General features: G+C 33.3%; 1 protein-coding gene across 1 annotated transcript; it reads right to left on the reverse strand.

The window, feature by feature from the left end:
• Positions 1 to 247: 247 nt before the first annotated feature.
• Positions 248 to 25139, reverse strand: Gp150 (glycoprotein 150). Its single transcript, XM_065366704.1, has 2 exons — positions 24852 to 25139; positions 248 to 3705 (listed from the first exon to the last, which is right to left on the reverse strand). Exon 2 carries the CDS (start codon positions 3692 to 3694, stop codon positions 1451 to 1453), a length of 2244 nt encoding a protein of 747 aa, XP_065222776.1. The 5' UTR covers positions 3695 to 3705; positions 24852 to 25139; the 3' UTR covers positions 248 to 1450.
• Positions 25140 to 25341: the final 202 nt, after the last annotated feature.

The following is a 25341-nucleotide window of genomic DNA, read 5'->3' on the forward strand; positions in this document are numbered from 1 at the left end:
GCACAATACACTGCACATGGTTCCCATTGGAGTTACCCTACCTATCAAAATCAAGTATCCTGAACGCTGAATAAGTAATAATAACCAATCACTACATTTCTGGAATTTTCTGTCATAAATATCAAATAAGAAACCATTGAAAAACAATTTCCCTATCTATATAGGTACATAATTTTCTCAGAATACACGAGTCGAAAAAAAAATTAAAATCATAAAAATACACTAAACCAAAAAAAAAAATAGTAAAGAAAACATGAAAAAAATATAATTGCGAAAATAAAAACTTACATCGCACATTAAAATATAAAATATACACGGGAATGTGTAACGATATAACCCATACTGAAAATCATTATAGCCATCGACTTTTAATAATACTTTCTTCTTCGTGTGCAAACAATATTACACACACAAACATCTTCGTAATAATCATAAAATAAAAAAATGAAAATAAGAAATAGTAAAACATAAAACACGACTTGAAAATCGTACAGGTATAAGTATAGGTATTAGCCAATGTATGGTACACACGAGCTTTTAAATTTTTACATTTTGAAAAAAAAAATACAGAATAAGCCAAGGGGAAAAAAGAGGATAAAAAAGAAGAAAAAAATATACGTATCTTAAAACTATAACAAAATTAAAATAATAAATATATTCATTTTTGTTGGTAATAAAATTACAATCGTACTCTACATTTTCATATGCATAAATCGCGTTAAATAACAATTTCGTCCCTTAAAAAAACAAAAAAAAAATACCTACTTTGTAGATTATTAAAAATTATTAAAATTATTACACAAAAAAACACACGTTGAAAGTGTAAAATAAACCTACCAACTCGATTTCGTAATATTAATAAAAAATAAAATTAACGCGAACTTTTTGATTAACTCCGTATAGGTAAAAAGATATGCATATATTCCATTAAAATATCACCAGCTGCGTTAAAAATATATAGGTACATTCGATATCTGTCAAAGAATATTTATTATCTCGATCGGCAAGAAAAAAATAACGGTTAGGATTGTACATATTATATATTGGACGGTGCAGGGAGAAATTTGATGAAAACCAGGTCAACGCGTACTCTACAAAAAAATTACAAATTACTCTTCCTTTTTGAAGAGAAAAAAAATCTCAATACGACGTACTGAAAATCTTTTGAAAATTAATCAAAAATGACGAGTTCAAATGCGATATTTAAAAATAGATGTACGTCGAGCTTAATCACCAAATTTTTTTCAAATTAGGTACAATACGTCGTATCGAAGAAATCGTCATCGAAATAATGAAAAAAAATTCATACGCTATCACAGTCTAAACAACGAAAACGAAATAAAAAAAAAAGAAAAAGAAAAATACATTTAAGAAGAAAACCACGCCTTACGTAGAGAGACTCTAGAGGTAAATTCTGTAGGTCTGGTTACGGCGGCGGCGGCGGTATTTCTCAAACGTTAACTTCGTTCGTCTTCATAATCTTGTAGGTACCTTTTTTTAAAATCGTATGTACGGGGGAGAAATCTAAAATATAGTTCTTTTTCGTTTTAACCGGTTGCGCCGGTATGCTGCATTCTTCGTACAATTTATAATAAAGCGGAGAACCGGATGCGCCTCGTGTACGTACATGACCACCTAACGAACCTGGCCTGGCATACGTTGCGAGCACGGTTCTCCTGCGATGGGTTATTTCGCCGACTAAATAGATAATAAAGTACAAGGCGACTATTAGTACAGATGCGGCTAATATGGTAGGCCACATAATGGACGAAGCGTACGACGACGGAGTCGAGTCTTCGACGACTATTTCATCGACTCTGGTATAAGTACTGTGGGCGCTTTCCATTAAAGCTGCTCCAGGTACCAGAGACGAGACGGCTTGATCTTGCAAGATTTTCTCAGCTTTGGCCGCAGCTGCGATCGCCGCATCTGATGGCAGAGCAATACGAGGCTGCGATTCGGACAAAGAGACGGCGACCGGAGCGGACGATGGTTGATCTTGACGAACTGGGCATAATCCGGTGATGATGTCGTTCCATTTCACTTTATCTGGTTTACCGTTTTCGAGTAATTTTTCCGATCTAAGATGCGGGTCTACCTCTTTCTTAATGAAGTATTCGATCAGCTGGATCGTAGGTGATACGCACATGATCGGATTACCAGCCAGGTCGATCATTTCTAACGCATCCATGGTATGGAAATCGTAAACTTGTAAGTTACTAATGCTGTTATTCGATATATCCAAGAAGGAAAGTCTCGACAGCAACTTGTGTCCTTCTAACGGATGTCTGTGCTGATCCCACAGCTTTTCCAGACCACATCCGCTGGCATCCAAGAACTTCAAGTTCTCCGTGTACGAGAACACGTTCAAAGATAACTGCTTCAACGGGTTACCTCTCAGCCATAATTTACTCAGGTCTTTGTTCGAGGCGAACAACGTCATCGGCAACGATTCCAACTTATTGTGCGATAAGTCCAAATAATGCAAGCTTTGCATCTTGGCGAACGTATCCGCTGCCAAAAATTTGATCATATTATGACTAATATTCAATACATTCAAATTATCCAATCCGGTCAACTGTCCGGCAGTCATATTAGTCAAACCGCAATCAGCCAACTCGAGTTTCGACAAGGTTTTATGAGCATCGACGAATCCAGGTTCTTCGACCAACTTACTCAACTCTCTGTTACCAGACAGAAGCAGTTGCTCGAGATTACGGTTATTCTTAAACAAATCCCTGGCCATAGGTCCGATCAACTTATTATTCGATAAATCCAAAACCTTCAATTCGCTCAGATCAGCGAACGAATCGTCACTAATTAATTCGATTTGATTCGAGTTCAGGTACAGTTGCGAAAGCAAAGGCATACCTTCGATGGTTTCTTTCATCAAGACTCGTAATTTACATTCGCTCAAGTGCAACTCTTCCAATTCGGGTAGATTGATTCCACTGATCGTCTCGATTGGGTTTTTCTTCACTTTCAATACGGATAGATTTTTATTCAATTTGAAAGCATTTTTATCTATTTTACCGATCTGGTTGTTGGATAGGTCGAGATCTTCCAAAGAATCCAATCCTTCGAATACATCCTTCGGTATAGCTTTCAGATAATTCGACGATAAATTAATGAAAACTAAGTTCTTCAACTGAGAAAAGGTTTTCGGTAAGATTTGAGCGAGTTGGCAATTAGATAAATCTAAATCGGTCAGCGACGATGATCTCAACAGGTACTCGTGAGGCGTTTTCAGCAGCTGAGTCAATTGTAACGGATTACCGCTCAATTTCAGTCTACGTAAATTGGTGTTATTGGCGAAGGTATCCGGATGAATGAGGAATATCAAGTTATCGGATAAATTCACGTCGAAGAGTTGCGCTAAGCCTTGGAAAGCTTTCACTGAGATGTCGTCCAATGAACTGTTGACTATTTTAATAGATTCCAAGTCTTTCAAGCCCAACTGGCCGAAGATATTGTCGCTGAGGGAGAAATGCGAAATGTTTTGATTGATTATATTCAAATGCTGAATAAGCCCGGCGAATCGTTGTTCGGTTACGTTCAGTTTCGAGCAGTAAGCACCTACTCCGTTGGCACCTTCGAAAGTACAAGTGCAATGACCTGGGCAGCTTTTTATATCGGCTTGGACGATAGAAGCCCAGACTGCCGATAGCAGCAGCGTTCCTGTGATTATCTTCATCGCGTGATTAACTGCAAAATAAAAAAAAAAGTTGAAAATTAGTACGGTTTATAATATTTTAAGTTTGATAATACTTTTGAGAGTAAGTAACTAAGTAAATGATCAAGTAATGTAGGTGATTCGACGATAACTTCAAAAAGCAATTATGCAAAAAACAATGAACATTAATTATAGCTGATAACCTAGGGAATTTCTGCAACGTATTACTCATTTTGATTAGATATTTGACCGATACGCTATTCAGCAATAGTTACCTACTTAATTAGGGATATTTTGACATTCTGAATATTTTGAATGACCTGTCGTTATATAGGTAGAGGTACGTTCATTCACACAGTCCGTATTCGTTTTTTATTTGTAGGTAGGTATTTTAACAAAAAAAATTCAAATTTCAAATATTTTCAAGTTTTTTTTTCTGATCTTTTTTTAGCACATAGCCTACGTATACACCGAAAAAAATGCTAAAAAATTTTGGCTTTCCAGAAAAATACTGAAAATTTGAATTTCTTCGCACAAATTGAAACCATTTTTTCAAATTCATTTGTACCTATCCATAAAGTTTTTCACTTTATTTCATTACTTCTTACATATTTTGAAAAATATTTTTTCATTTTTATTACTTATTTCAGTTTTTTAATTTTTTTCAATTTTTATTATTTTTCTATTATTTTATTTTTTTTTTAATTTTTCAATTTTTTCAATTTTTTCAATTTTTATTTTTTTGTTTTAATTTTTCTAATTTTTTAATTTTATTTTTACGCTTTATATTTTTGTTTTTTATTTTCATTAAGAATTTATTTTAATTTTAATTTTTTTTTGTACTTTTTCACCAATGTTTGAGACATTACGAATTTTTAAAAATTGTTGATTGACAATATTCATCAATTTTTTTCGACTCTTTTAATTTTCCAATTGTTTGGTTATTTTCCATATTTTGGTTACTTTCCAAAATAACTAATTTTTCTTCAGTTTTTTTTCAACTTTTCAGATATTTTGTTCAAGAGAAATTTTTTTTCAAGGTTTATGTTTTTATTCATTTTGAAAAAATGTTCAGCCTTTTTTCATCACCCATAAATATGTGAGCTTTTTTGGCGTGTTATTTTGGGAGGGGGAAAGGGAGAAAGGAGACCGTTTGGGGGGGGGTGTTTATAATTGCAAGATTATTACAGTTGATTTTCAAAACTTTCTTTTATTTCATTTTATGTTCAGAAGAATTTTAATGAAAATGGTTTTTGACCATTTTTGAAGAATTTTAAAACTAAAACTGAGTCTATTATCGTGGTTTTGGGATTTTTGAAAAAGTGTCAGGTAACCTATGTAAATCGGATAAAATTTCGCGAGAAATTCACATTTTTCAACGAAAAGACTTCAGTCTTTCAAAATACCAATTAGAAATATTATTTTTGCACACGCGTTTTGTGGGAGGGGTTGGAAAGGGTTTTTGATTTGTTTTTTGCTTTTTTCGAGACGTTTAAAAATGAAAAAATCCTTTGAATTAATTTAGAAATTTTATACAATTAATACTAGGTATGCTTTAGATGTTTTCTTTTTAACAGTAAAAACATTAAATATATGAAAAAAAATAAATAAATAAAATTTGGTCTTTTTTCAGCCAAATAAAGCACTCTTTCAGTACAAGTTTTTTTTGAAGAGAGGGGGAAAGGAGAATTATTGTCAATATTCATACGGTTTTATCATCCATTTCTTTCCCAAATGTCTTGGTTTTTCTTCAACTCGAAAAGTCTTATGTTTCTGGTGGAGGGGGGGGGGGAAGACGGTGAATTTCTTGGTTAATTTTCATAAGGTTCTTTCTCTCCAATTTTTTTCAAAATGTCTTGGTCTTTTTTCATCACCAGAATAGAGCGCTCTCTTTGCAGTTTTTTTTTAGGATATAGAGAGGTAGAGGGTTTTTTGTTCATTTTTCAAATTTCTTTTTATTAAATTCTTCTCGCTTATTTTCTTTGTCATTTTTCAACATCAATCATAATAATGCTATTTTAATCGTCGTTCCTTTTGTGTAGGGGGGAGGGGGGTCCCATATTAACCAAACAGCCATGATTCCATCTTTTTCACTTCACTTTTCAGGTACGCTTCCCCCATCATTCATGAGAAAATATACTACAACTGACTATATATAAATAATTATATGAAAGTTTCTTTTTTCAATTGAGTGAATAGTTTTTGCATTTTTTTTTTTCAAATTGTGAAAAAGTAAGGATCTTTGAAGCAGCCAAATGAGCTGAAATAAACAAACTGAAAATTTCGGACTCCTTGGTCGATGAATTGCATGCTTTTTTATATTCATTTTCAACACAATAATTATTTCTGATCCAAAAATTGTTATGAAAAAGCATAGAAAATGATTTGTTGAGTAATTTTCAAAATTTTGAAGCTGGCCAAACTGCAGGTCCTAGATAAGATATGGGTCGCCAAAGGGTCATTCCACGTCAATTGGACCAAGAAGTGGTAGGGGGCTTCGGCGATTTTTTTGATATTTTTCCTGTGGAAAATCAAAATTTGAAAAAATTAAATTTTCAATTTCAATCATCGAAAAAAGTTTAAATTTATTCAGTTGTCTTGTTTTGACCTCTTTCTGACGTATTTCATGAAAAAGTTGATAAAAATTACACTAACAACAGAAAAATAAAAGTCCGTTCATTTTTTGAATCTTTTCGAATTTTGATTTTTTTGTGAGGAATTCATTTCATCGAGTGAAATGGGGTTTTCAACTTTTTCGACAGATACGTAAAAATAGGGGTCAAATGGGTCAACTACACCTATAAACACTTTTTTTCGTGTTTTAAATAAAAAAAATCACATTTTTTCGCAAACTTTGAATTTTTTAAAATCGACTTTGCAACATGTTACCATCCTAATTTTTTAATATGTTGTTCAGCATAAAAAGTTATGCATAATATAATTTTTTCAGAATTTTTGAGAGTCGGAACAATATGAAAACAAGGTTTTGAAACATTTTGAGCTAATTTTTTGTACGAAAAAAAGTGGCAACACTGATTTTTATGATATCACCAAAAAGCCTTTCAAAAGTTCAAAACTCCTAACTATGAGAAAAAGTTCCATTTTGGTAGGTATCGCGGTTATCGAGTAAACCACTGCTAAAATGGATGATATTTTAGGATCACTGAAAACTTTGACACCCCCTGGCTGCCTTTAAAAATGTGCTAGAGGGCTGCGATTTGCGCCATTGGTTATCCCTTCGAAAGGTCTTTCCACAGGAAAAATTTCAAAAAAAATCGCCGAACCCCCCCTACCACTTCTTGGTCCAATTGACGTGAAATGACCCAAAGTAGGATCCTTTCTAAAAAAAAAAACACACAATTTTTTGCGCTTCAATTTTTTTGATTTAAAAAAAAAATCAAATTTTATTTATTTATTTTTGCTCAAAAATATAATCCATTTTATTCAGATTCGTGTTCTGTGAGTCGAGTTACTTTGGTCTAGACTCATTAGTCATTACGCGATGAATTTGATTAAATTTTCATAATTAACCTCTTTAGGGTGAATTGAAAAAGACATGAATATACTCGTACCTACAAGAAACAGCCTAATAAGACTCTAATATTAAAAATCTGAAAAAAAGTAAAAAAAAAATGCATTGAAAATCAGAAAAAAAATGATACGTGTAGCCGGAAATAGAAATAAAAGTTGAATTTTTGAGTTGAATGTAAATTTTCTACAATCTAAGTATTTTTTTTCTCTCAAAAATGATCTATTTTGGGAATCCACAATTCCTGTCCCTTTGATCCGGAGGTCTGAAACTTTTCATAAGGGCACTTTTAATGAACCGAAACTCTATCGTGAATTTAGTCAAAACCTGAAGCACCTAGAGGTATATTTTTTTCGACTCGCCCCGATGCGAGATCTTAGAGAAAAACCCTAACACAAACTCAAAAGCTTGGGTTTTTACAAAAATGTAGCAGAGTTTAATTCCATGACGATAAATCAAGGAAGAATCGAACAACATCATCGCAATGATTTACTTCATCATGTGGAAACTTTACATCATGAAAAATATGATTGATCGTTTCTCGTATACCTTGATATTGTCTTATTTCCGGATGAATTGTATTGGTACCTGTTCCGGGGCTAATTTGTGAACTATCCTATCGTGTCAGCATCTTTATAAGGCAGCTAGACAGAGGCACTGTCGATTACTCGAATCATGCACGATCGATACACGATTCACTTCGAGTATCGAGTAAGTACCTATTTTTACGCCTTTTGATTTTAGTATTTTATACGGGTAAGGAATAAGCCAGCATATCTACCATTTTCCTGGCTATAGGTAGGTACATACTTTATAGGCAATAACGTAGCGCGATTACTACAGAGAAGAAGGGAAATACAGCTCGATGGTTCAATTCTACTCGCTGGAAATGAGGAAAAAAAGGCGCAACGGCGTTAAAAGTTGAAAAAAAAACAGAAGAAAGAAAGAAATACAGTGTGAAGTAATCGTGTTCAACGAATGGAACTAATCCGCGTATCTGCAGTTGATCTGCAGCTTGGACTGTGTGGTCGCCGCTCGATGTTGATGATGATGATGATGGTGGTGGTGGCGGTGGTGTTTGAAAAGACCGAAGAATAATGCATTGAGTGTATATACAGTATTGATAGACCTTGAAGAGTGCGGCATCGCGTACACATATACGATGCCATTAGATCACGTCTACGTGATTCTTTGGTATAGTGTTGATGTTTATAGTCGTAGGTAGTTTTCCATTAATACGAGCGTTATAATTTCAGACTGACCGTTCGATTGTACTTGGTGGAAAATATTGGCAAAGCGGTAATTATTCATCGTAATGTGCGATAAAAAGAGCACTCTAGGGACATGATTTACGCGTGTGAGACTACTGCAGACAATTTTCATCATTTTTTAATCCGATGAAGTCAATAGGAAGGAGGGAGGGGGTGTCAGGATGTGCAAAATCCATTTCCACTATTCTTAGGAAAAAGATCAGACAATTCACTTTCAATACTTGAAACAAATAAAGTGTTCAAATAACTTTTCTCAAAAAGTTTGCTGAACCATCATTAGTGCAAGTATCCCATTTCAACGACTCCAAAGAAATGAAAAATGACATCCACCAAGGCACTGGCACATCAAATCTCTTCCAAAATTAGCACGATTTTTAAATAATATATTACGCAGATCTACGTATATAGTTTATTTTCAATGAAACCCTAGGCCTATTCCGCCTTAATTTGCATACAGATCTCATTTCTTCAACACCACTTAATTTCAATCTGTCTCCGTCTCCACCACATGGTTCATTCGCAATTAAAACCAACGCAACTATGTTTACAAAACACATCCACGTTCAAAGAACATAAAAAAAAAACACAAAATGAAATAAAATAAACTAATACTCGCCCAGAATCGCGTGATTTCATAACGTGTTGTGAAAACAACCAAATGCACAAAACTGCAACTCATTAAATTCGTCATCATCGTGAAAAGACGCCGAATTGTTACACTATGCGGGTATCATAATTTCTCGCTCTTTATTTCTCAGTTCAGTCATCGCAGATCGCTGCAGCTGATTTACTTTACCATGTTAGACACAGAGTCGAATTCGTTTCGCTGTTTCACGTATAGTGTATCAGTAATTTCTTATTCTTTCTGTGTTCTAAAGTCTTCCAAGTGTTTCCTTTCCAACGCCACCGCGCGTTTCACTTTTACAAGAGTATGCTTCGACATTCGACGGCGATGGACGATCGTTGGTTGGATCGTTGCTTGGCGCTTAGCTCAATTTATACGCCGAGAGTATGGCACATTACACATTACACATCGTGCTTTGTCACATACACACCTACAATATATACATACATAATGCTCTTACAACCTTCCTACGTAGAAAGTGAAGCCTTCTGCGATAGTATGCTCTTCTTTCGTAATACTGGTACACGTGCTTATGTTCATCTGGGTGGGCAGTACATGACTTTTTTTATGGTAAATCACAAAATCGTGAGAAAAAATTGAAACAAAACACACACCTGACGTCATATGAATGCATGAAAATCAACAAAAAAGTCATTTAAATTAAAAAAAATTGAAGTGAAAAAGAAGGGACATCGAGGAGTCGAATTCAAAAAATGAATGTACCTAACCTACCTACATTCGAATTCAGCAACTTCGAATTACGAGTAGAAGGAATTTACAAGTCAAAGTCGACACACCATATTAACCTACTCCATTTTTTAGATTGAAAAAAAGAAGCTAAACTTTTGCTTATTGAGTTCAAATTCGAAGGACTACCAATTTTGGCTTTTCTATATTTTATTCTCTTCAAAACCCTATAAGCAGATTTCAACTCCTCCCTCACCTCTGGAGAGTTCAGATGGAAATGTTGTTTGTTTTAGTCCATCAAGCTGGAAACTCGTAGTATAATTGAACAAAATCGGAGGATCCGACAACATTCTGGGTTTAAGTTGGTCTAGAAAAGCCACCAGTACATACATCAAAAAACAAAAAAAATAAATAAAAATAAAAAATAGAAAAAATGAAAGCTTTTTTAAAAATGTAGAAACGAAGACGTACCCACACTGATTGAAATGAAAATGAAAAATTCGAAATGCTTGAAAACTAAAATTGAAAAATTATAGAAAATGATGGAAAAATTTGAATAAAATTTTTCAAAAATGAATAATTTTAATGAACGAAATGTAAGAAAGTTTTCTAAAGAATCTTCAAAAATAAGAAACTCAATAAAGTTTTATACTTAATTATGTTACATGTTCATTGTTCAAAATGGTGCGTTAAAAAATGAAAAAAATTTCGAAAGAATTGAAAATGGAAAAATAAAAAAACAGAATTGAACCAATGGGCAAAAACTGATTTTCAAAAAAATTGAAATTACGTTATTAGTTCTCACCTAAAAAGAAAAGAAAAAAATCTAAAATTAAAAAAATACAAAAAATTTTTAAAATATTTTTCATTAATTAATTAAAATCAATGAAAATACGATTGTCTTGAACAAAAAAAAAAATCGATACCCATTCCATCGAAATATCAAAAAATTGAAACATTATTCAATTAAATACTTTAAAAAACGCATCAAAAAATCAAAAAATCCCCAAAAAAATGAAAACAATTTGAGAAAAAATTTGAGTATTTTCCCAAAAAGTAATTTTTTTAATTAATCAAAAAAATGAAAGGATTTTCTCCCCAAAAATTCGAAAAACAAGAAAGCAAGGTGCATTACAAAATGAAAAAAATTGTAAAAGAATTGAAAATGGAAAAATAACAAAACAAAATTGAACCAATGGGCAAAAACTTGCACAAAAAAAATGAAAGGATTTTCTTTCCAAAAATCCGAAAAACGAGAAAGCATGTTGATATCAAACAGTTGAAGTAATTTTCCAAGAAATTAAGAAACAACGTTACTGAACAAAAGTATTTTTTCTAACGTGAAAAATTGAAAAAAATGAAAAACCGTTTAACTTTCAAGTTTTAATAAAGTTGAATGAAAACAAATATCAGAAAATTTGAAAGTTGATTAGCTAAATATTTAAAAAATTGCAACGCAACGTCAAAGAATAGCTTACTGTTGAATAATTCAAAAAATATTTTCTAGATAAAACATACTTAAGTCATTCATTTCTCAAAATTGGAAAACAGGTGTCATTGTAAAAATACCTATTTATATTCTGTGTTTAAATGTCGAAAAATTGAAGCAGTTTTCCAGTACGATAAGGTATTGGAAAAAAATTTTAAAAAAATGTTTGAAAAGTACGTAAAAAATAAGAAAATAAACGCCAAAAAAAAGGGGGAAAAGATTGAAAAATTTATATCATCGAGCCAAAATTTTAATATTTTGTTAAAATTCGAGGAATTGAAACACCTTTGCATTTCTTTAAATCGACTTTTTAAATATTTTTTCAAAATTAAAAAACATGGGGAAAAATCGAAAACTTGTGTGATTAGAATAATACGATGAAAAAGTAAGATAGATGAACATTTTGTCCTCTATTCTCTGTCAAAGTTTCCTCAAAGTGTTTTTAGGTTTGAATATCCAAGAGAACCTTTACGAAACGGTAATTTTCATACCAGTTCGATTTTATAATTATGGAGAGCAGTTTTCATATTGTTTTAAAAATTTGAAACATTAAAAAAAACATTTTTAAATAAAACGATAATCCAGAAATTATAATGTTTTATAGCCCCTCCCATCCTCTTTTCTCTTCCTTTTCCAAAAAATGACCCCCCTCCCCCCATTCAAAAATGTCTTAAGTCTGAAAACGACTGAGGAAGGCTCAGAATTAAGCAAATGATTTAAAATTTTAACTAAGTATGTAAATTGTACGTTCTTTTGATGAAGATAATTTCTAAACTTTTTTTTGGCCCTTCCTTTTCCTGTTAAACGTTTTATACAAAACCAACATTTCAGAATTCACTCGATAACTATAAGGTAACTATTAACTAAAGACACATTTGGATATCAGATATGTGAATTCTGTTTTATTTATGAAGGTACTTATTGTTCAACTTTCAGTAAAACATAACGAACTATAAGATCAAGCGAAGAGAATTTCCTATTGAAAGCATAATTTTCTTTCAAGGCGAATCGTTAAAGAAAATTTTAATTAGAGAAAAAATCTTGCGAAATATTTACAATAAAAAATATTAACATCGGGCTGTTCGTTAAAATGTTGAAATATGTACAACACAAAAATGGATGAAAAGCTATGCGGAGATCACCTCAACAAAGTTAACTTCATGCTCTAAAAATTAGTAAGAACAACACGATTCAATTTATATAGGTACCTACCTAAACTCGAAGTAAACGAAAACAAGACCTATAATGAAATAAAATAATCGTTTTCTGCGCCTTATAAACTATTTCCTTTTCTAAATCGTAGCGATGTTTGGGTGATTTTTTCGCAATCAATAAACCAAGAAATTAGATTTTTTCCATTAACAGAGAAAAAAGAGTTTTTTTTCTTCCTGTAGAATTGCAACGAAGCAAAAAAATAAACGCTCCTGAATGATCGTAACTTGTGTAAGATTGATGAACTATAATTAATCAATGCTACGTTAAATTAAATGATCATAATAAATCACAATTACGTGTACTGACGACTAAAGCAAGAAATTTATTAGGTAGTAGGTTAGGTAGGTAGGTAGGTACCTATAATGTCAACTTGCTCTCAATAAATTTATAAATATGGGAGCACCAAACGGGTAAACTGATCATCTGGACTCAATGGTTTCGGCCCGTTCCCTTTTCAAAACTCAAAAACTAATTTTCAACTTCTGAATCATCACCTATACCTAAGATTAAGGCCTATGAAATTTTGAAATTCATTAGCATTGTCCATTTCACAACTCTAAAAAATTATACCAGCCTACAGCCATTTTCTAAGGAAAAATAACCTGATAAATCACTCACAAAAAGCACATAAAAACCTACGTTATCGTCTATCGTGGCGCCTAAACAGAGCCACAATGACAGCATGTAAACCTGGCAACACAGCCATAACTTTTTTCAATTTCTCTACTGATTTCATCGTTAACTAACTCAACGAATACAATACATCGCAAACAATACCACAAAGAAACAGTACCGCTGAACTACGTTGCCTATTTTACCTAAATACAAATGACTTTTTTCTATATCCTATTTCAACTGAGACTGGCTATGAGATGGTTAATACACCCGCAGGCCTCATCTTCATCGTATAGCTACATATAGGTTTAGTACCCAAACCCAAACTCTAGCTACACATGTGTCTCATTCTCGACTCGAGGTAATGGCAATTCGCGGTTAAATTCACACAAATAGGTACTAGGTAGGTAGGTAGGTAGGTACGCAATATAAATTTCATCAAACTGATAATACGAGCTAGGTTGAGGATTACGAGAGTCTATAGATAAGATATCCGCTAAACGTAAGTACATATTTACTCGAGATATTACGAGAGAAGATCCACTCTTGGGTGCAAATTAAAAAACTCGACAACTCGAGTACCTACCTTCATATCTATCCACCTATACGACGTACACGTACACATGTTTACTTTATTATTATTTTAAATCCGCGCATGTAAGGTAGGTATGCTAACTCTTTCATTAGCGCGTAGCTATAGCTACATTTAGCTCAATAAAATTCGAAGTTAATCCTTAAAAAGTACCTCACACCCAGCACCCAGTCCTCCCTGGGTAGCTTATCAATTCGACGTCGTCGCTAATATTTACCATCGAGTATATGGATCATACGAGTGCAAGCAATTGCGTAAAACGGATACTGAACCGATAACAAAAGAATGAAAAAAATGAACATGTCAAATGTCTACGTTCTATTGACAAAGAGACTAATGATAATGCAGTTGTCGTGGACAGGACAAGACAAGTGAATAGGTATACCTATAATATTGGAACAATGCAACAGCCATCAGACATCTTCGAGTGTTTACTGCACATCAATATTCCTCATTACTCAACATCAACTTCAAGTAGCCAAAAGACAAAGCACCTTCGAGAATGTCTTTTTGAAGACTATTTCAAAGAGAAACTAAAATTAATACACGAGGCGAGTAGTACGTCATCATCATGGTTTCTGGTACAGCTTTTCAAAGTGAAAAAAAAGTTCTCTTACAAAATAGGCTTTCTCTAATATTAGAGACTGAAATTCTAGGATTTCAAACCTCAAATTTGGATTTTTTGAATCAATTCTTGGGTTCTCATTTTCAAATCAGTGAGATGTTCATGTCCAAAAGTTATTGATTTAGGATAAAGATGGTACCTACTTGAAAGTTGAAGGTCTAAAAACGTAATACTGACGGTGGATTCACTGTTCAATATTATTTTAGGAGGGAGCTGAGAGCGTTCAAAAAAAGTACATAGATCAACATTTGGCAGAATACCTTATTCATTTTTTTCATTTTTTCAAAATAATTTCCTTTTCTGCATAGGTAGTTTTTTTGAATTGTTATTTTCAAAACCAATTTTTCTGTTTGTATTTTTCAATCTAATCAATTGTTTTTTGTCAATCTTTTTTGATATTCTCTGGCTTGTGATTTTACCCATTTTTGAAATTATTTTCAAAATCTTGTAATTTGTGAATTTATTGATTTTTTTTTCAATTTTTTAATTCTCCAATTTACATTCTCTTGTGTTTTTTACATATTTTTTTTCTTTCTTAATTTTTCTATTTTTTGAAACTATTGTTCTAGGTTTCTTATATTTATAAAAAATTGAAAAAATTGAAATTTGTTTCACGAATTTCAAATTTTATTTCAGAAGTGAGCGACACCTGAAATCGTCAAAACCTATCTTTGACAAAAAATATGACTTCTTCCTTATAAAACATAAAAATTTAAACAGATTTCCTCGATTTTGAGCGTAGAAAAAAATATAAAAATTACCTACTTCATTTAAGACGAAAGCAAGTATTTTGCTGTTTATATGTACCAACTCAAAATAAGACCACTAATCGACTTACCCATTCGATCATCGTCAGGCAATACAAAGTATATTTCAATACGTTAATCTGTCCTTCCAAGGCAGTGATGAGGGGCCCATGGGCTCTATTCTTCAACCAGAATTTCAATTCAAAAAACTGTATTCAAGCATGAATAAATTTTTAAATTTTAGTCCATGGTAAAAAGTTTGTAGTTTCCTCATTTAAAGTTGAGTAAAAAAATTATAAGAAAAAATTTTGTTATTTTTTTTTTTCATTTTTGATACTCTAATGCCGGAGTAATCTTCCGCAATTAAATCATTTTGGTCTCTTCAGACTTTTTCTTCTTGAAAAAAACCTCTAAAAATTAATCCATTATGGCCTCTTTCAAGAAAAAATCTCTGAGCAATTTAATTTCGGTCGAATAATTTCAAAGATTCGCTTCAACGCCCTTGAGCTCTGATCATATACTCTAGTTTTAGATTTTAGATTTCTATCATCATTTGACTTTTGAGCTCCGGGTTCTGAATTCCAGCTTCAACTTTTCAGGGTTTTGATTGAATTTTATAGATTCTGAGTATCAATTTAGATTCCCTTTCCATCTCTGTTTCGAAATGGTGCCCAGAATGTTGAGGAGTGAGGACAGGCGAAAAAAATTCAGCCATACTCTTTCATTTCCAGATTGAACAAGTGTTGGAAAAATCTAGAATAATTTCTCCCCCCTCCCTTAAAAAAATCAATTCTAGGCAAGTTTCATTTGAATTATCGAAAAGCATTTCTGAATTTCTGGCCTTTTTTTACAATTATAATCTTCTTAGAAGAAAAGTTCATTACGTACATACTTAATTCAGAGACTCAATAAAACTTCGACTTCACCCATAAATGTCTAAAATCTTACCAAAAATGTGAAGAAAATTTGTGACAGTGAAACCCTTCGTTATCATATGGGGGGGGGGGGGGGTTGAGGAAGTCAAAACACTTTATACGACCTTTTTTGGTGGTTGTGGGGGGATGAAAATTTTACACGTGAATTTTTCGCCTTCGCAATATCTTTGAACATTTCAAGAACACTTTGTACGACCTTTCTTTGCTGGAGGTGAACTGAAGGGTGAAGAGGGTAATGTTTTTGGACATTTCAAGTTGATTTTTTTTCGGAGAAAGGATGTCGAAAGCAGCTTCAGCATTTCAATTTTTCATTAGCAGACCATTTTACAAACGGGAAGAGTGTTAATAATACTAAACTTGTACCATTTTAAATCAATTTTTATCATACTTTTTCAACGTCTTTTTCCAAATAAAATACTCCTTTAAAAAAATTATTTTTGAAGAAAGGAACGGAACATATTTCCACCTAAGCGACGCGAAGCAAAATATTTTTGGAAAATTTTCGATTCAGAACATCAAAACAACTTTCTCAGCGGATTTAGGAAAGTTCTAAAACGTTAGAAAATTTTTAATTCAAACTTGCAAGTTGGTAAATGAAAAATTTCTCAAAGACAAACGAGCGATATGAATTGAAAAATTCCGAATTTGATTGAAAAAAAAAATAGTATTTTTTCGATAAAAATCAGTTAGGGTATAAAAACAAGACTTGCAGGATCAACATTCAACAGGTCTGTTTTAGACACCCTGCATGCGACATTTCCCATTAACGAGGGAGGAAAATGGCAATGGCACCAAACATTCAATTTTTTTCTACCTATAGTAACGAAAAAAATTTTCTATTCGATTTAATCTGTGAAAAAATCATAATATTGCAAAATCAGCAAGTCGTTTTAGAAATCGTAAGAATTTAGGGCTCGGAGGCCACAGAATCAATACCACGAAATTCATCCGGTAGACAACTGGCTGATTTGATCATCAATTTATAGTTTTTTGAAATAACAAATCTGGTCAAAAAAATCATTCGAGAGTACAAGCAGGAATGTCAGAGGCCAAAAAATCGTAACCAGATCAAATCTCATTTTGGCACCTTCATAAATATTTAAATAATAATTGAAAATTATTGAATAAAAGAGGGCTTATAAACATAAAAATTGAAAACTTGAATAGCTTGTGTCAATAACTGATTATATTTTATTATCTACCTCAGGCTCATCAATCGCCAGACTCTCTTAGGAAATTGGGACTATTAGGTGCAAATTTTCCCCTTTTGCCCCTTTATCATGCTCTTGAATCAAAAACCTATTTGAGAGGACGTGACTTCACCATTTGCATGCCAATGAATAAACTTGGGTTTCAAATTTCACTCCAATATATGTACATAATGATCTGTAAGAACCTTGAAGACAAAAAAAAAAACATGGATCAGTTTCATTTTTAGACCATAACTTTCCACTTTTTAACGAAAAATACCTGTAATTGATTGAAGAAGCAGAACAATGAATACCTACTCCAAAATTTCAACTTGAGGAGTATGGGTAGTTCTCCACTGCCACAGGTACAGATTCGATCAAAAATTTATCATTTTAAATAAGAATTTAGACATTTTTATAGACTGATTTTCTATTAGTGAAACACTCGGAAAATCCTTCTCCTGCATATTTTCATTTTTCCAGAACTTCTGCCACATACAGAACACAAGAAAAGCCACAGAATCATCAAATGGGTATCACTACTCTCGCAGTTTTTCCTGTAAAAGTTATCAAATCACACCTCACCAAGATTCACACAATGATTTATACGCGAGCAGACCATCGCAACACGCACCTATGTCTATTTTACCTGTACACATCGTTTACGAACCGCTTACGTCCAAGGTTACAAATCGTACACTCTCGAACAGCACGCTTCGGTCATCAATGACGGTTGCGATGGTAAATGACGTACCAAAAATAAACCACCTATCCTATGTGTATACCTACATAAATTAACCGCAGCAATCTCTGGCATTACTCGTATTCGCGCTACGACAAAAGAATTTGCATCTTTGGCAAAGTATCTTTCAACATGATTGTAGCATTCGTTCGTCGTATATTCCAAGATGCCACTCATATTTTACCAGTAAATACCTACATCAGCAATTACGACGATGACCTTCGCTATCATTTTTCCGAGTACTGATAAGCCAAGCAGGTAGCCGAGTACATTACATAGGTAGTTAGGTACCTATAAAACTTCAAATTCGATTCAACGTTTACTTCGCTGCTTACACTATTGCAATTTCGCTCGACTACGATACAAAATTTTCAACGTGAATCAGAATCTTGACGTGGAAAAATTCCAAGTGTACTGACTACCTACCTAGAAGATATCGTCTAGGGGGTTTCAAATTCAAATTTATAAGATCACCTTGAATAATTTTCTGATTTCCGTTCGTGTTTTTTCGATCGACATGATGATAAAAAGTAACACTACGTGACAAATACCCTTCACCTATCTTTGGAGTGTTCTTATCTGTACCTAATCCAAATATCGTGTTTTTTTTTTCAAGTACTTTGACAGCTGAATTTAACAAGAAATGAATACGAATATGGCAATGCAAATCAGAGGAGAATGATACACAAAGCACCTACACATATGCAGCACGTGTGCAAAGTGCAAACCAATCGATACTCGTGCAAAGAGAAGACAACAATATAATAACATATTTGTACATTCATATGCAACGTGCATATATACAAAGTACCTATATCGAGAGTCAAATTGTTGTTATGTAAAACACAACAAATGCATCAACATTTCAAAAAAAAAAAAAGTACCACCTAACCCAGCCTTACCACATATAGAAAAACCACCTTGATTATGATTAATGCAAAAACACACGAAAAGATAACCTCAAAGCAAACAAAGATAGCGAGAAGCTAGTTGGACGAGCTGAAGAAAAAAAAGGTAACGAGTAAACAATAGATGCCAATTACGGATGAGTTTCTTCTCGGTTCGTAATTTTTTCAAATTAACGTACAGGTAGTGTAGTGATTCCATTGAACTAAGTTCATTTTTAATGGTAAATTGCTAGGTATAGGTAGATAGGTAGGTATACCTTTATTTTGATACCATTATGAAAAGAGTCGGTTCCTTACCAAGCCTTCTGACCTAATCTACGTGACGCTATCGTTGTAATAAAAGCATTGACTGGTTGGATAAATAATGGCCTGCCAAATACAGCAAGATGGATGCATGAGCTATAAGGTTGTAGAAACAGAAGCGACAAAAGTTGTGAGATGAGGCCGAGGACTGAGGAGATGAATGAAATTAACTTCGGGTCTTCAATCTTCAAACTGATGTGGTTTCCTCAAATCACTAACACATCTAGGTGATAGATTTCATATCTCAATTTATACGAGTATACCTACATTTTTTACTACTCCGATATGATTTCAGTTTCATCACGATACCTGACGAGAGACGAGAGTTTATCATAACTTTCAATTAACCCAGCATTTTTTTTTACCTTCTCTTTGATCAGATTGTCTATTTTCCTAAATTTAGAAATCAAGTTAACCCCTCTCCCCTCCAACTTAAATCACAAAAGTGATGGACTGATGGAGTTATGCAGAACGTGTCGCCAAGTAGGTAGGTAGGTAGAGGTACCTACAATCTACATCTACATCAAGAAAAATTTACACTCACCCATAATTTTACACTCACTGCAACATTGCAAAGAAATACGAGTAAATTACATACTTCAACTGTACACATAACCTCGTGTTGATAAACAATAAACTCGCCAGGACAACAAAGATGCAATTTTTTGTGTTTGTAATTCATTACGAAAATATTCAAACTCTAGTTTCAAAATACAAAATACATAGTAATAGTTTTGAAAAAGGTCGCAATAAATAGGAGGTTTTCGTGGAATTCCAAAAAAAAAATAAATGAAATGAAATTCAGTTCCACGAAATTAAATATCAACAGGCCTCTGACTGGCATGGCACAAGGCACAATACACTTACACAGCCTAATCAACTTATGCTTATCGGCCTATCGGGATATTTTTCATTACGTCATTACAATAGGTACACACATGTTGGACATGAGTCAGCTAAATAGTTGTTCTAATTTTCCTAAATTGAACCATACAGTGCAATTTCTTGGTGAGAAAATGCAAACAATTCTCGCGACAGATTTTTTGTGAGTTTTTAAAAAGAAAAATCTCGAGAAGATAAGAATTTTGGAATTTTTTTGAAACAGCATTCAGGACTTAAACTCAGAATTGAATTTGCAAAAAAAGAAGAAAAAAACCTGTTTCAAAATAAATAGTTTTCAAATCCTCGACATGTTTTTTTATGGTTGTGGAAGCGGGGGGGGGGGTGAAAATGTGATATTTGACTCATATTTCAATAAAATGCCATGACATCCCTTTCAATCATTTCTCTCAAGCCTCACTCAAAATCTAGCATTTTTTGTATAAAGTGATCCTTTCAACTTGATGACCCATTTTTTGAGAAGAGAGGGGGTCCTCACCACATGCCAAGGCGACTAAGGCAACTGAACAATACGAACAGGGGAGATAAACTCGCACAAAATTTTTGAACCGGATACAGTTAGATCAGAAGAACATGTGAAAATATATCACCAACTAAAATTTTACATGCTGGAGTGCATTTTTAGATTTTTGGTGAATTCTTGAAAATCAATTAATTGGGGCCAAAAATGAGACAAAAAGAAAACAAAATTTTACCAAATTGATATAGAAAGCTGAAATTTGAGATATAACCAACTTTCGACCCTCCGAATCGATTGAAATCGGTTTCAAACCGGTTGGAGCAATTCGAGCCCACACTTGAAATCTCTACAAAACTTCATCAAAGTCAAGTTGGAAAGTTGGCAACCCGAAAATCACTCTACAGTTCTGCACCCTAAATAAACTTGACCATTTTTTTTTCTCAACTGAAACATTAAAAAGACACTGTTAATTTCTGACACTCTCTTCTACACTCTCTACTCCCGGCGATTCAAGCCAAAAAGTTCCAGAAACCCTAATCTGCCAAAGAAATTGTAAAATCCAAAGGTCTATTAGCAAGGGGACCTCGTACGAGGGAGACGACAGGCTTGGTGAGGAGGTGCATACTGCTTACTGCTCACTTCGAAACTTACTTATTTGTAAGAGAGTAAATAAGTAGTGGTTTCTACGGTCCCAAGCTTTTTTTCTAAACGTCTCCATTTGAAACCCAATTTACTAACCTACTCATCGTCAGCTTCATTTAAATGATTCTGACAGACCTAATGATAACGAGTCAAAATTGAAAATTGACCAACCTAGTGACTAGTGAGTAGGTAGAAAAGTATAATTCTAGTTTTGAAAATGATGATATTTGGACTTTGGAGTTCGGAGATATGTTTTATTCAGAACAATAATTTTCATTCTACTTTCTTCTTCATTTTCCTTGTGAATAACTTGAGAAAATAGTAATTCTGGAAATAGCTTGCAATACCATAATCTGTTTCCAAGGGGATCAGAATAATTATCAAATTAAGAACCAAAAATTGACAAAATTGCTCCTCGCTCCATTTTCAAGTATTTTAGGATGAATGGGCCAAATCATAAAAATTAGTATTTTGGGGAAAATATAAAAAATTGTGAAAAAAAATGAACGCCCTTATTGAACATTTAAGCTAAATAACCATTCAAAATTATGACCTAAAATTGTTTGAGCATTGATACCAAACTTTTTAAATTTCAGTTCTCAACAAGAAGTAGTCATAATAAAATTCATTCAATTTTAAACTTACTTATCAATCAATTCACTTAATTATTTTTCAGATTGTGGCATTTTTCTTCTCTCAAAATCTATTCATAGCTTAGCTTTTTCAATTTGCAATTTGGCCAAAAAGTAATAGAAAGAAATCTTGCTCAGATGTAGAATCTTTGAGTTATAGAGAGCATTTTTCAAAATTTTGAAAACCCATGTCACAATTCAACGCTAATTTTCAATGAAACTCTGAAAAATATGTATCATTTTCATCTTCTGACACATACATCTCTCTTGAGATAATTTGCTTGGGTGAGTAAGTTGCCTCAGAAGATGACCGAGTAAACTTTTCTTTTGCAAGCATTTGAATTTTATGATGGATACTGTGTCATAAAGATACTGCGCTCAAGCAATTCATTATCTGTAAGATGACTTCTAAAAAGTAATTCCAGTAATTCCACAACATGACTTACGTATTTTACTTTTTATTATCTTCTTATGACAAACAGATTGAGGGCTGTATTATGACACAGTATCTATCATATAATTCAAATGCTCGCAAAAGTTCACCTAGTCAACTTCTGAGGTAACTTACTCACCCATACCAAGCAAATCACCTCAAGAGAGATGTATGTGTCAGAAAATGAAAATGATGTCATACTTTTGAGGTTGAATTGTGACACGAGTTTTCAAAATTTCAAAAAATGCTCTCTATAACACAAAGATTTTTCCATCAATTTTAATCCTCCCACAAGCAACTACATTCAAACATTTGCAGTTTGAACAACTATCTGAAGTCGCATGCCTTGTTTTTCTTCAATAATTTCTTTTTTTATACAAACTTATTTTATTTTAGCTCATCTTTTTTTCTATTTTCAAAAATGCTTGTTACCAATATTTTCATTTTGGAATATCAGATGCCTCAAAAGGCTTGATTTTGATTTATAATGCTATTTGGTGTCATAAATGGAATAATAGACAATTTAAGGTTTATTGCCATTTGTAACATGAATACTTTCTGAATTTTCGATTTCCAGCAAATTTTGAGTTTTAGGCAGCAACCGACCTCACTCAGTTTAAAGCACTTCGAATTTTATCCGTCAGTTTGTCTCATAACTGAAAGGGTTAAACAGTTGAATACATCAAGTTTGGCAATGTACCTCCACTCCACTCCACCTCTGACCATTCCCTCGTATGCTCTACGCTGATTGGATGCAAGAAACGTAAATTCTGATGATCGCCAACACTTCAATTTTCAAATAAGGATACAGATCTACCAAGAAAACTACTAATTTCTAAAAAAAAATGTTAACATATAAATGAAGAGTGATATTCCAAAACTCGCTTTGTCCATTTTCACAACTTTTCAGGAGAGAGGAAAAACAGTTTCCCTTTAAACGGGTAAATTGGCTTTTTAGGCGAGTTTAGCACTTTATTTGGGTGGATTTATGATGTAGGAGTGTAGGTATACATTTCATCCACTAAATACTGCTGAAAAAAAGTTCAATAAAAATGGACAAAGCGCGTTTGGGAACATTATTTTTTTTTTAATTTTTAGTGAATTGGCTATTTAGGTGAGTTTAACACCTCATTTTGGTAGGTTGATGATGTAGGAATGTGAGTCAATACTTCATCTACCAGGTACCACTGAAAACCCAACTTTGATAAAAATGGACAAAGCGAGTTTTGGAATATCACTCTTCAAATGCTTACAACGAAGTACGCCAAATTCGCCAGCTAATTATTAAAAAAATGGGATAAAAAGGAGCACGATGCCTAAGCAATAATTAATTCAAAACGCAAAAATCATCTTGAAATAATAATGAACTGATAAGATAAGCTTTATTGATGATATAATAGACCATAGAAAACAATACTAACTGGGACTTCCACAAACTACTTTCTCAAAATTCCCACATTAGTCAAAAATGAACACACGTGTTTGCAATTTGCCGGATTGGCATTGACTTTATTCATACCACTACGAGTAAGCTACTTGACATGCCAAAAGCAACTCATTTTGAATCCAAAATAAATAACACAAATGTTCACTTAGTTGCTGTTGTTCTTCATGACTACAGTTTCAAAAAACCCACCAAATACGTGCCAATTTCGAACCCTTTCTCACACCTGGCAACATCGCCAATCGAGCCCCATTTTCCTAAACCAAAACCATAACTACGTGTTGAAAAAATAAATTTCCATACCAAATTGTAACCTAAATAATACAAGTACCAATGCAAGGTGCGGCCCCATTTGCGTATTGTTTACACAGTCATTGGAAGAATTTTTTTATTTAATTGGTCTTATTAATAAACAGGCTTCTTATCGCATCGGTTAATCGTACGCGATGCTTTAATCTTCAACCGAAAGAAACTTCATACGTGAGTAATAGTTTCTGCAGCTCAAAGAGTAAATGAAAATTATGGTTTTAAATCGTGTACGAGCTACGAGCTATCTCATATTTTAGTTTATCTATCGTAATGTTTATGAAATTTGCGAGAGGCATTAACCTCGTTCGAGAATAGACAGACTGTGTAAAAAAAAGTATACCTATCAACACATCTATCAATTCGAATGTGTGACAAAAATGTGTTTAGTCTGCTGACATCGAAATTTTCAGATCAGTCATCATATTTTTTTGACGACCAACAATAGAGATTATAATGCACACGGAGAGATGCATGGAGGAAGTAACCACAATAAAAAAGGCTGTGGGATGAGTAGAGGTGCTCGAGCTAATGTAATTCAATTGAGTTGATCCCTCCAGTGTGTTTGTTAATTGCCAATGTAAACAAACAAGGGGAGAACCGTACGTAGCATTAGATTGGTACTCGTACAATGAGCTTTTGTTACGAAGGTGCCTTCTGGAATTGATCAACTCGATAAAAATCTGACTCAACGAATCACTCATTACTCTTATCGATAATCAGAACAACGAAAGCTTATCCATTATACACTTGGAGAAAATATAATTCACCAAAACAAGAAATCAAAAGAACTAACTAGTAATTGCGTCATATAACTAACTACACTACGTATAGTTCTTAGTAACCAATAATAACCTAGCAACGCTACGGTAAATAGGTACTAATTTACCTTTGTTTTTGCTAATCTATTCGACAATTATATTGAAATCCACATCAGACTGAAATTCGCAACACTTTGCACAACACCACAACACCACTTTGAGCCTTTTTTTCCACTAAAAAGGCACCACACAACACCAAACACACCGAGCACAATAAATGTAATAGGCGCACACAGAACAACACCGAATTCCAAGTCCGACTACAGGCTTCACGGCTGAATAACTTTAACAGCTTAGCTCGTCGGTCGCGGGTACCGTGACACAATACGCAGCACTAATGGAACTGGTTACTAATGGTGGGGATTCGGTATCGTTTCTACCTATTCAATGGTTCGAAAACACTACAAACAGCGAAAAAAAAATAATACAGTAGTGCATAGATTCACATTAGAATATCGTGCTGTTGTTCGGGATGATTTTTCCATGTATCTAGGTAATAAAAATTAGGATAAAAATGCCATCGTCGAAAGAAACGCTGATATACTGGCATAAGCTGCG

This window comes from Planococcus citri, chromosome 5 (genome assembly GCF_950023065.1).
Source record: "Planococcus citri chromosome 5, ihPlaCitr1.1, whole genome shotgun sequence".
Lineage (NCBI taxonomy): Eukaryota > Metazoa > Arthropoda > Insecta > Hemiptera > Pseudococcidae > Planococcus > Planococcus citri.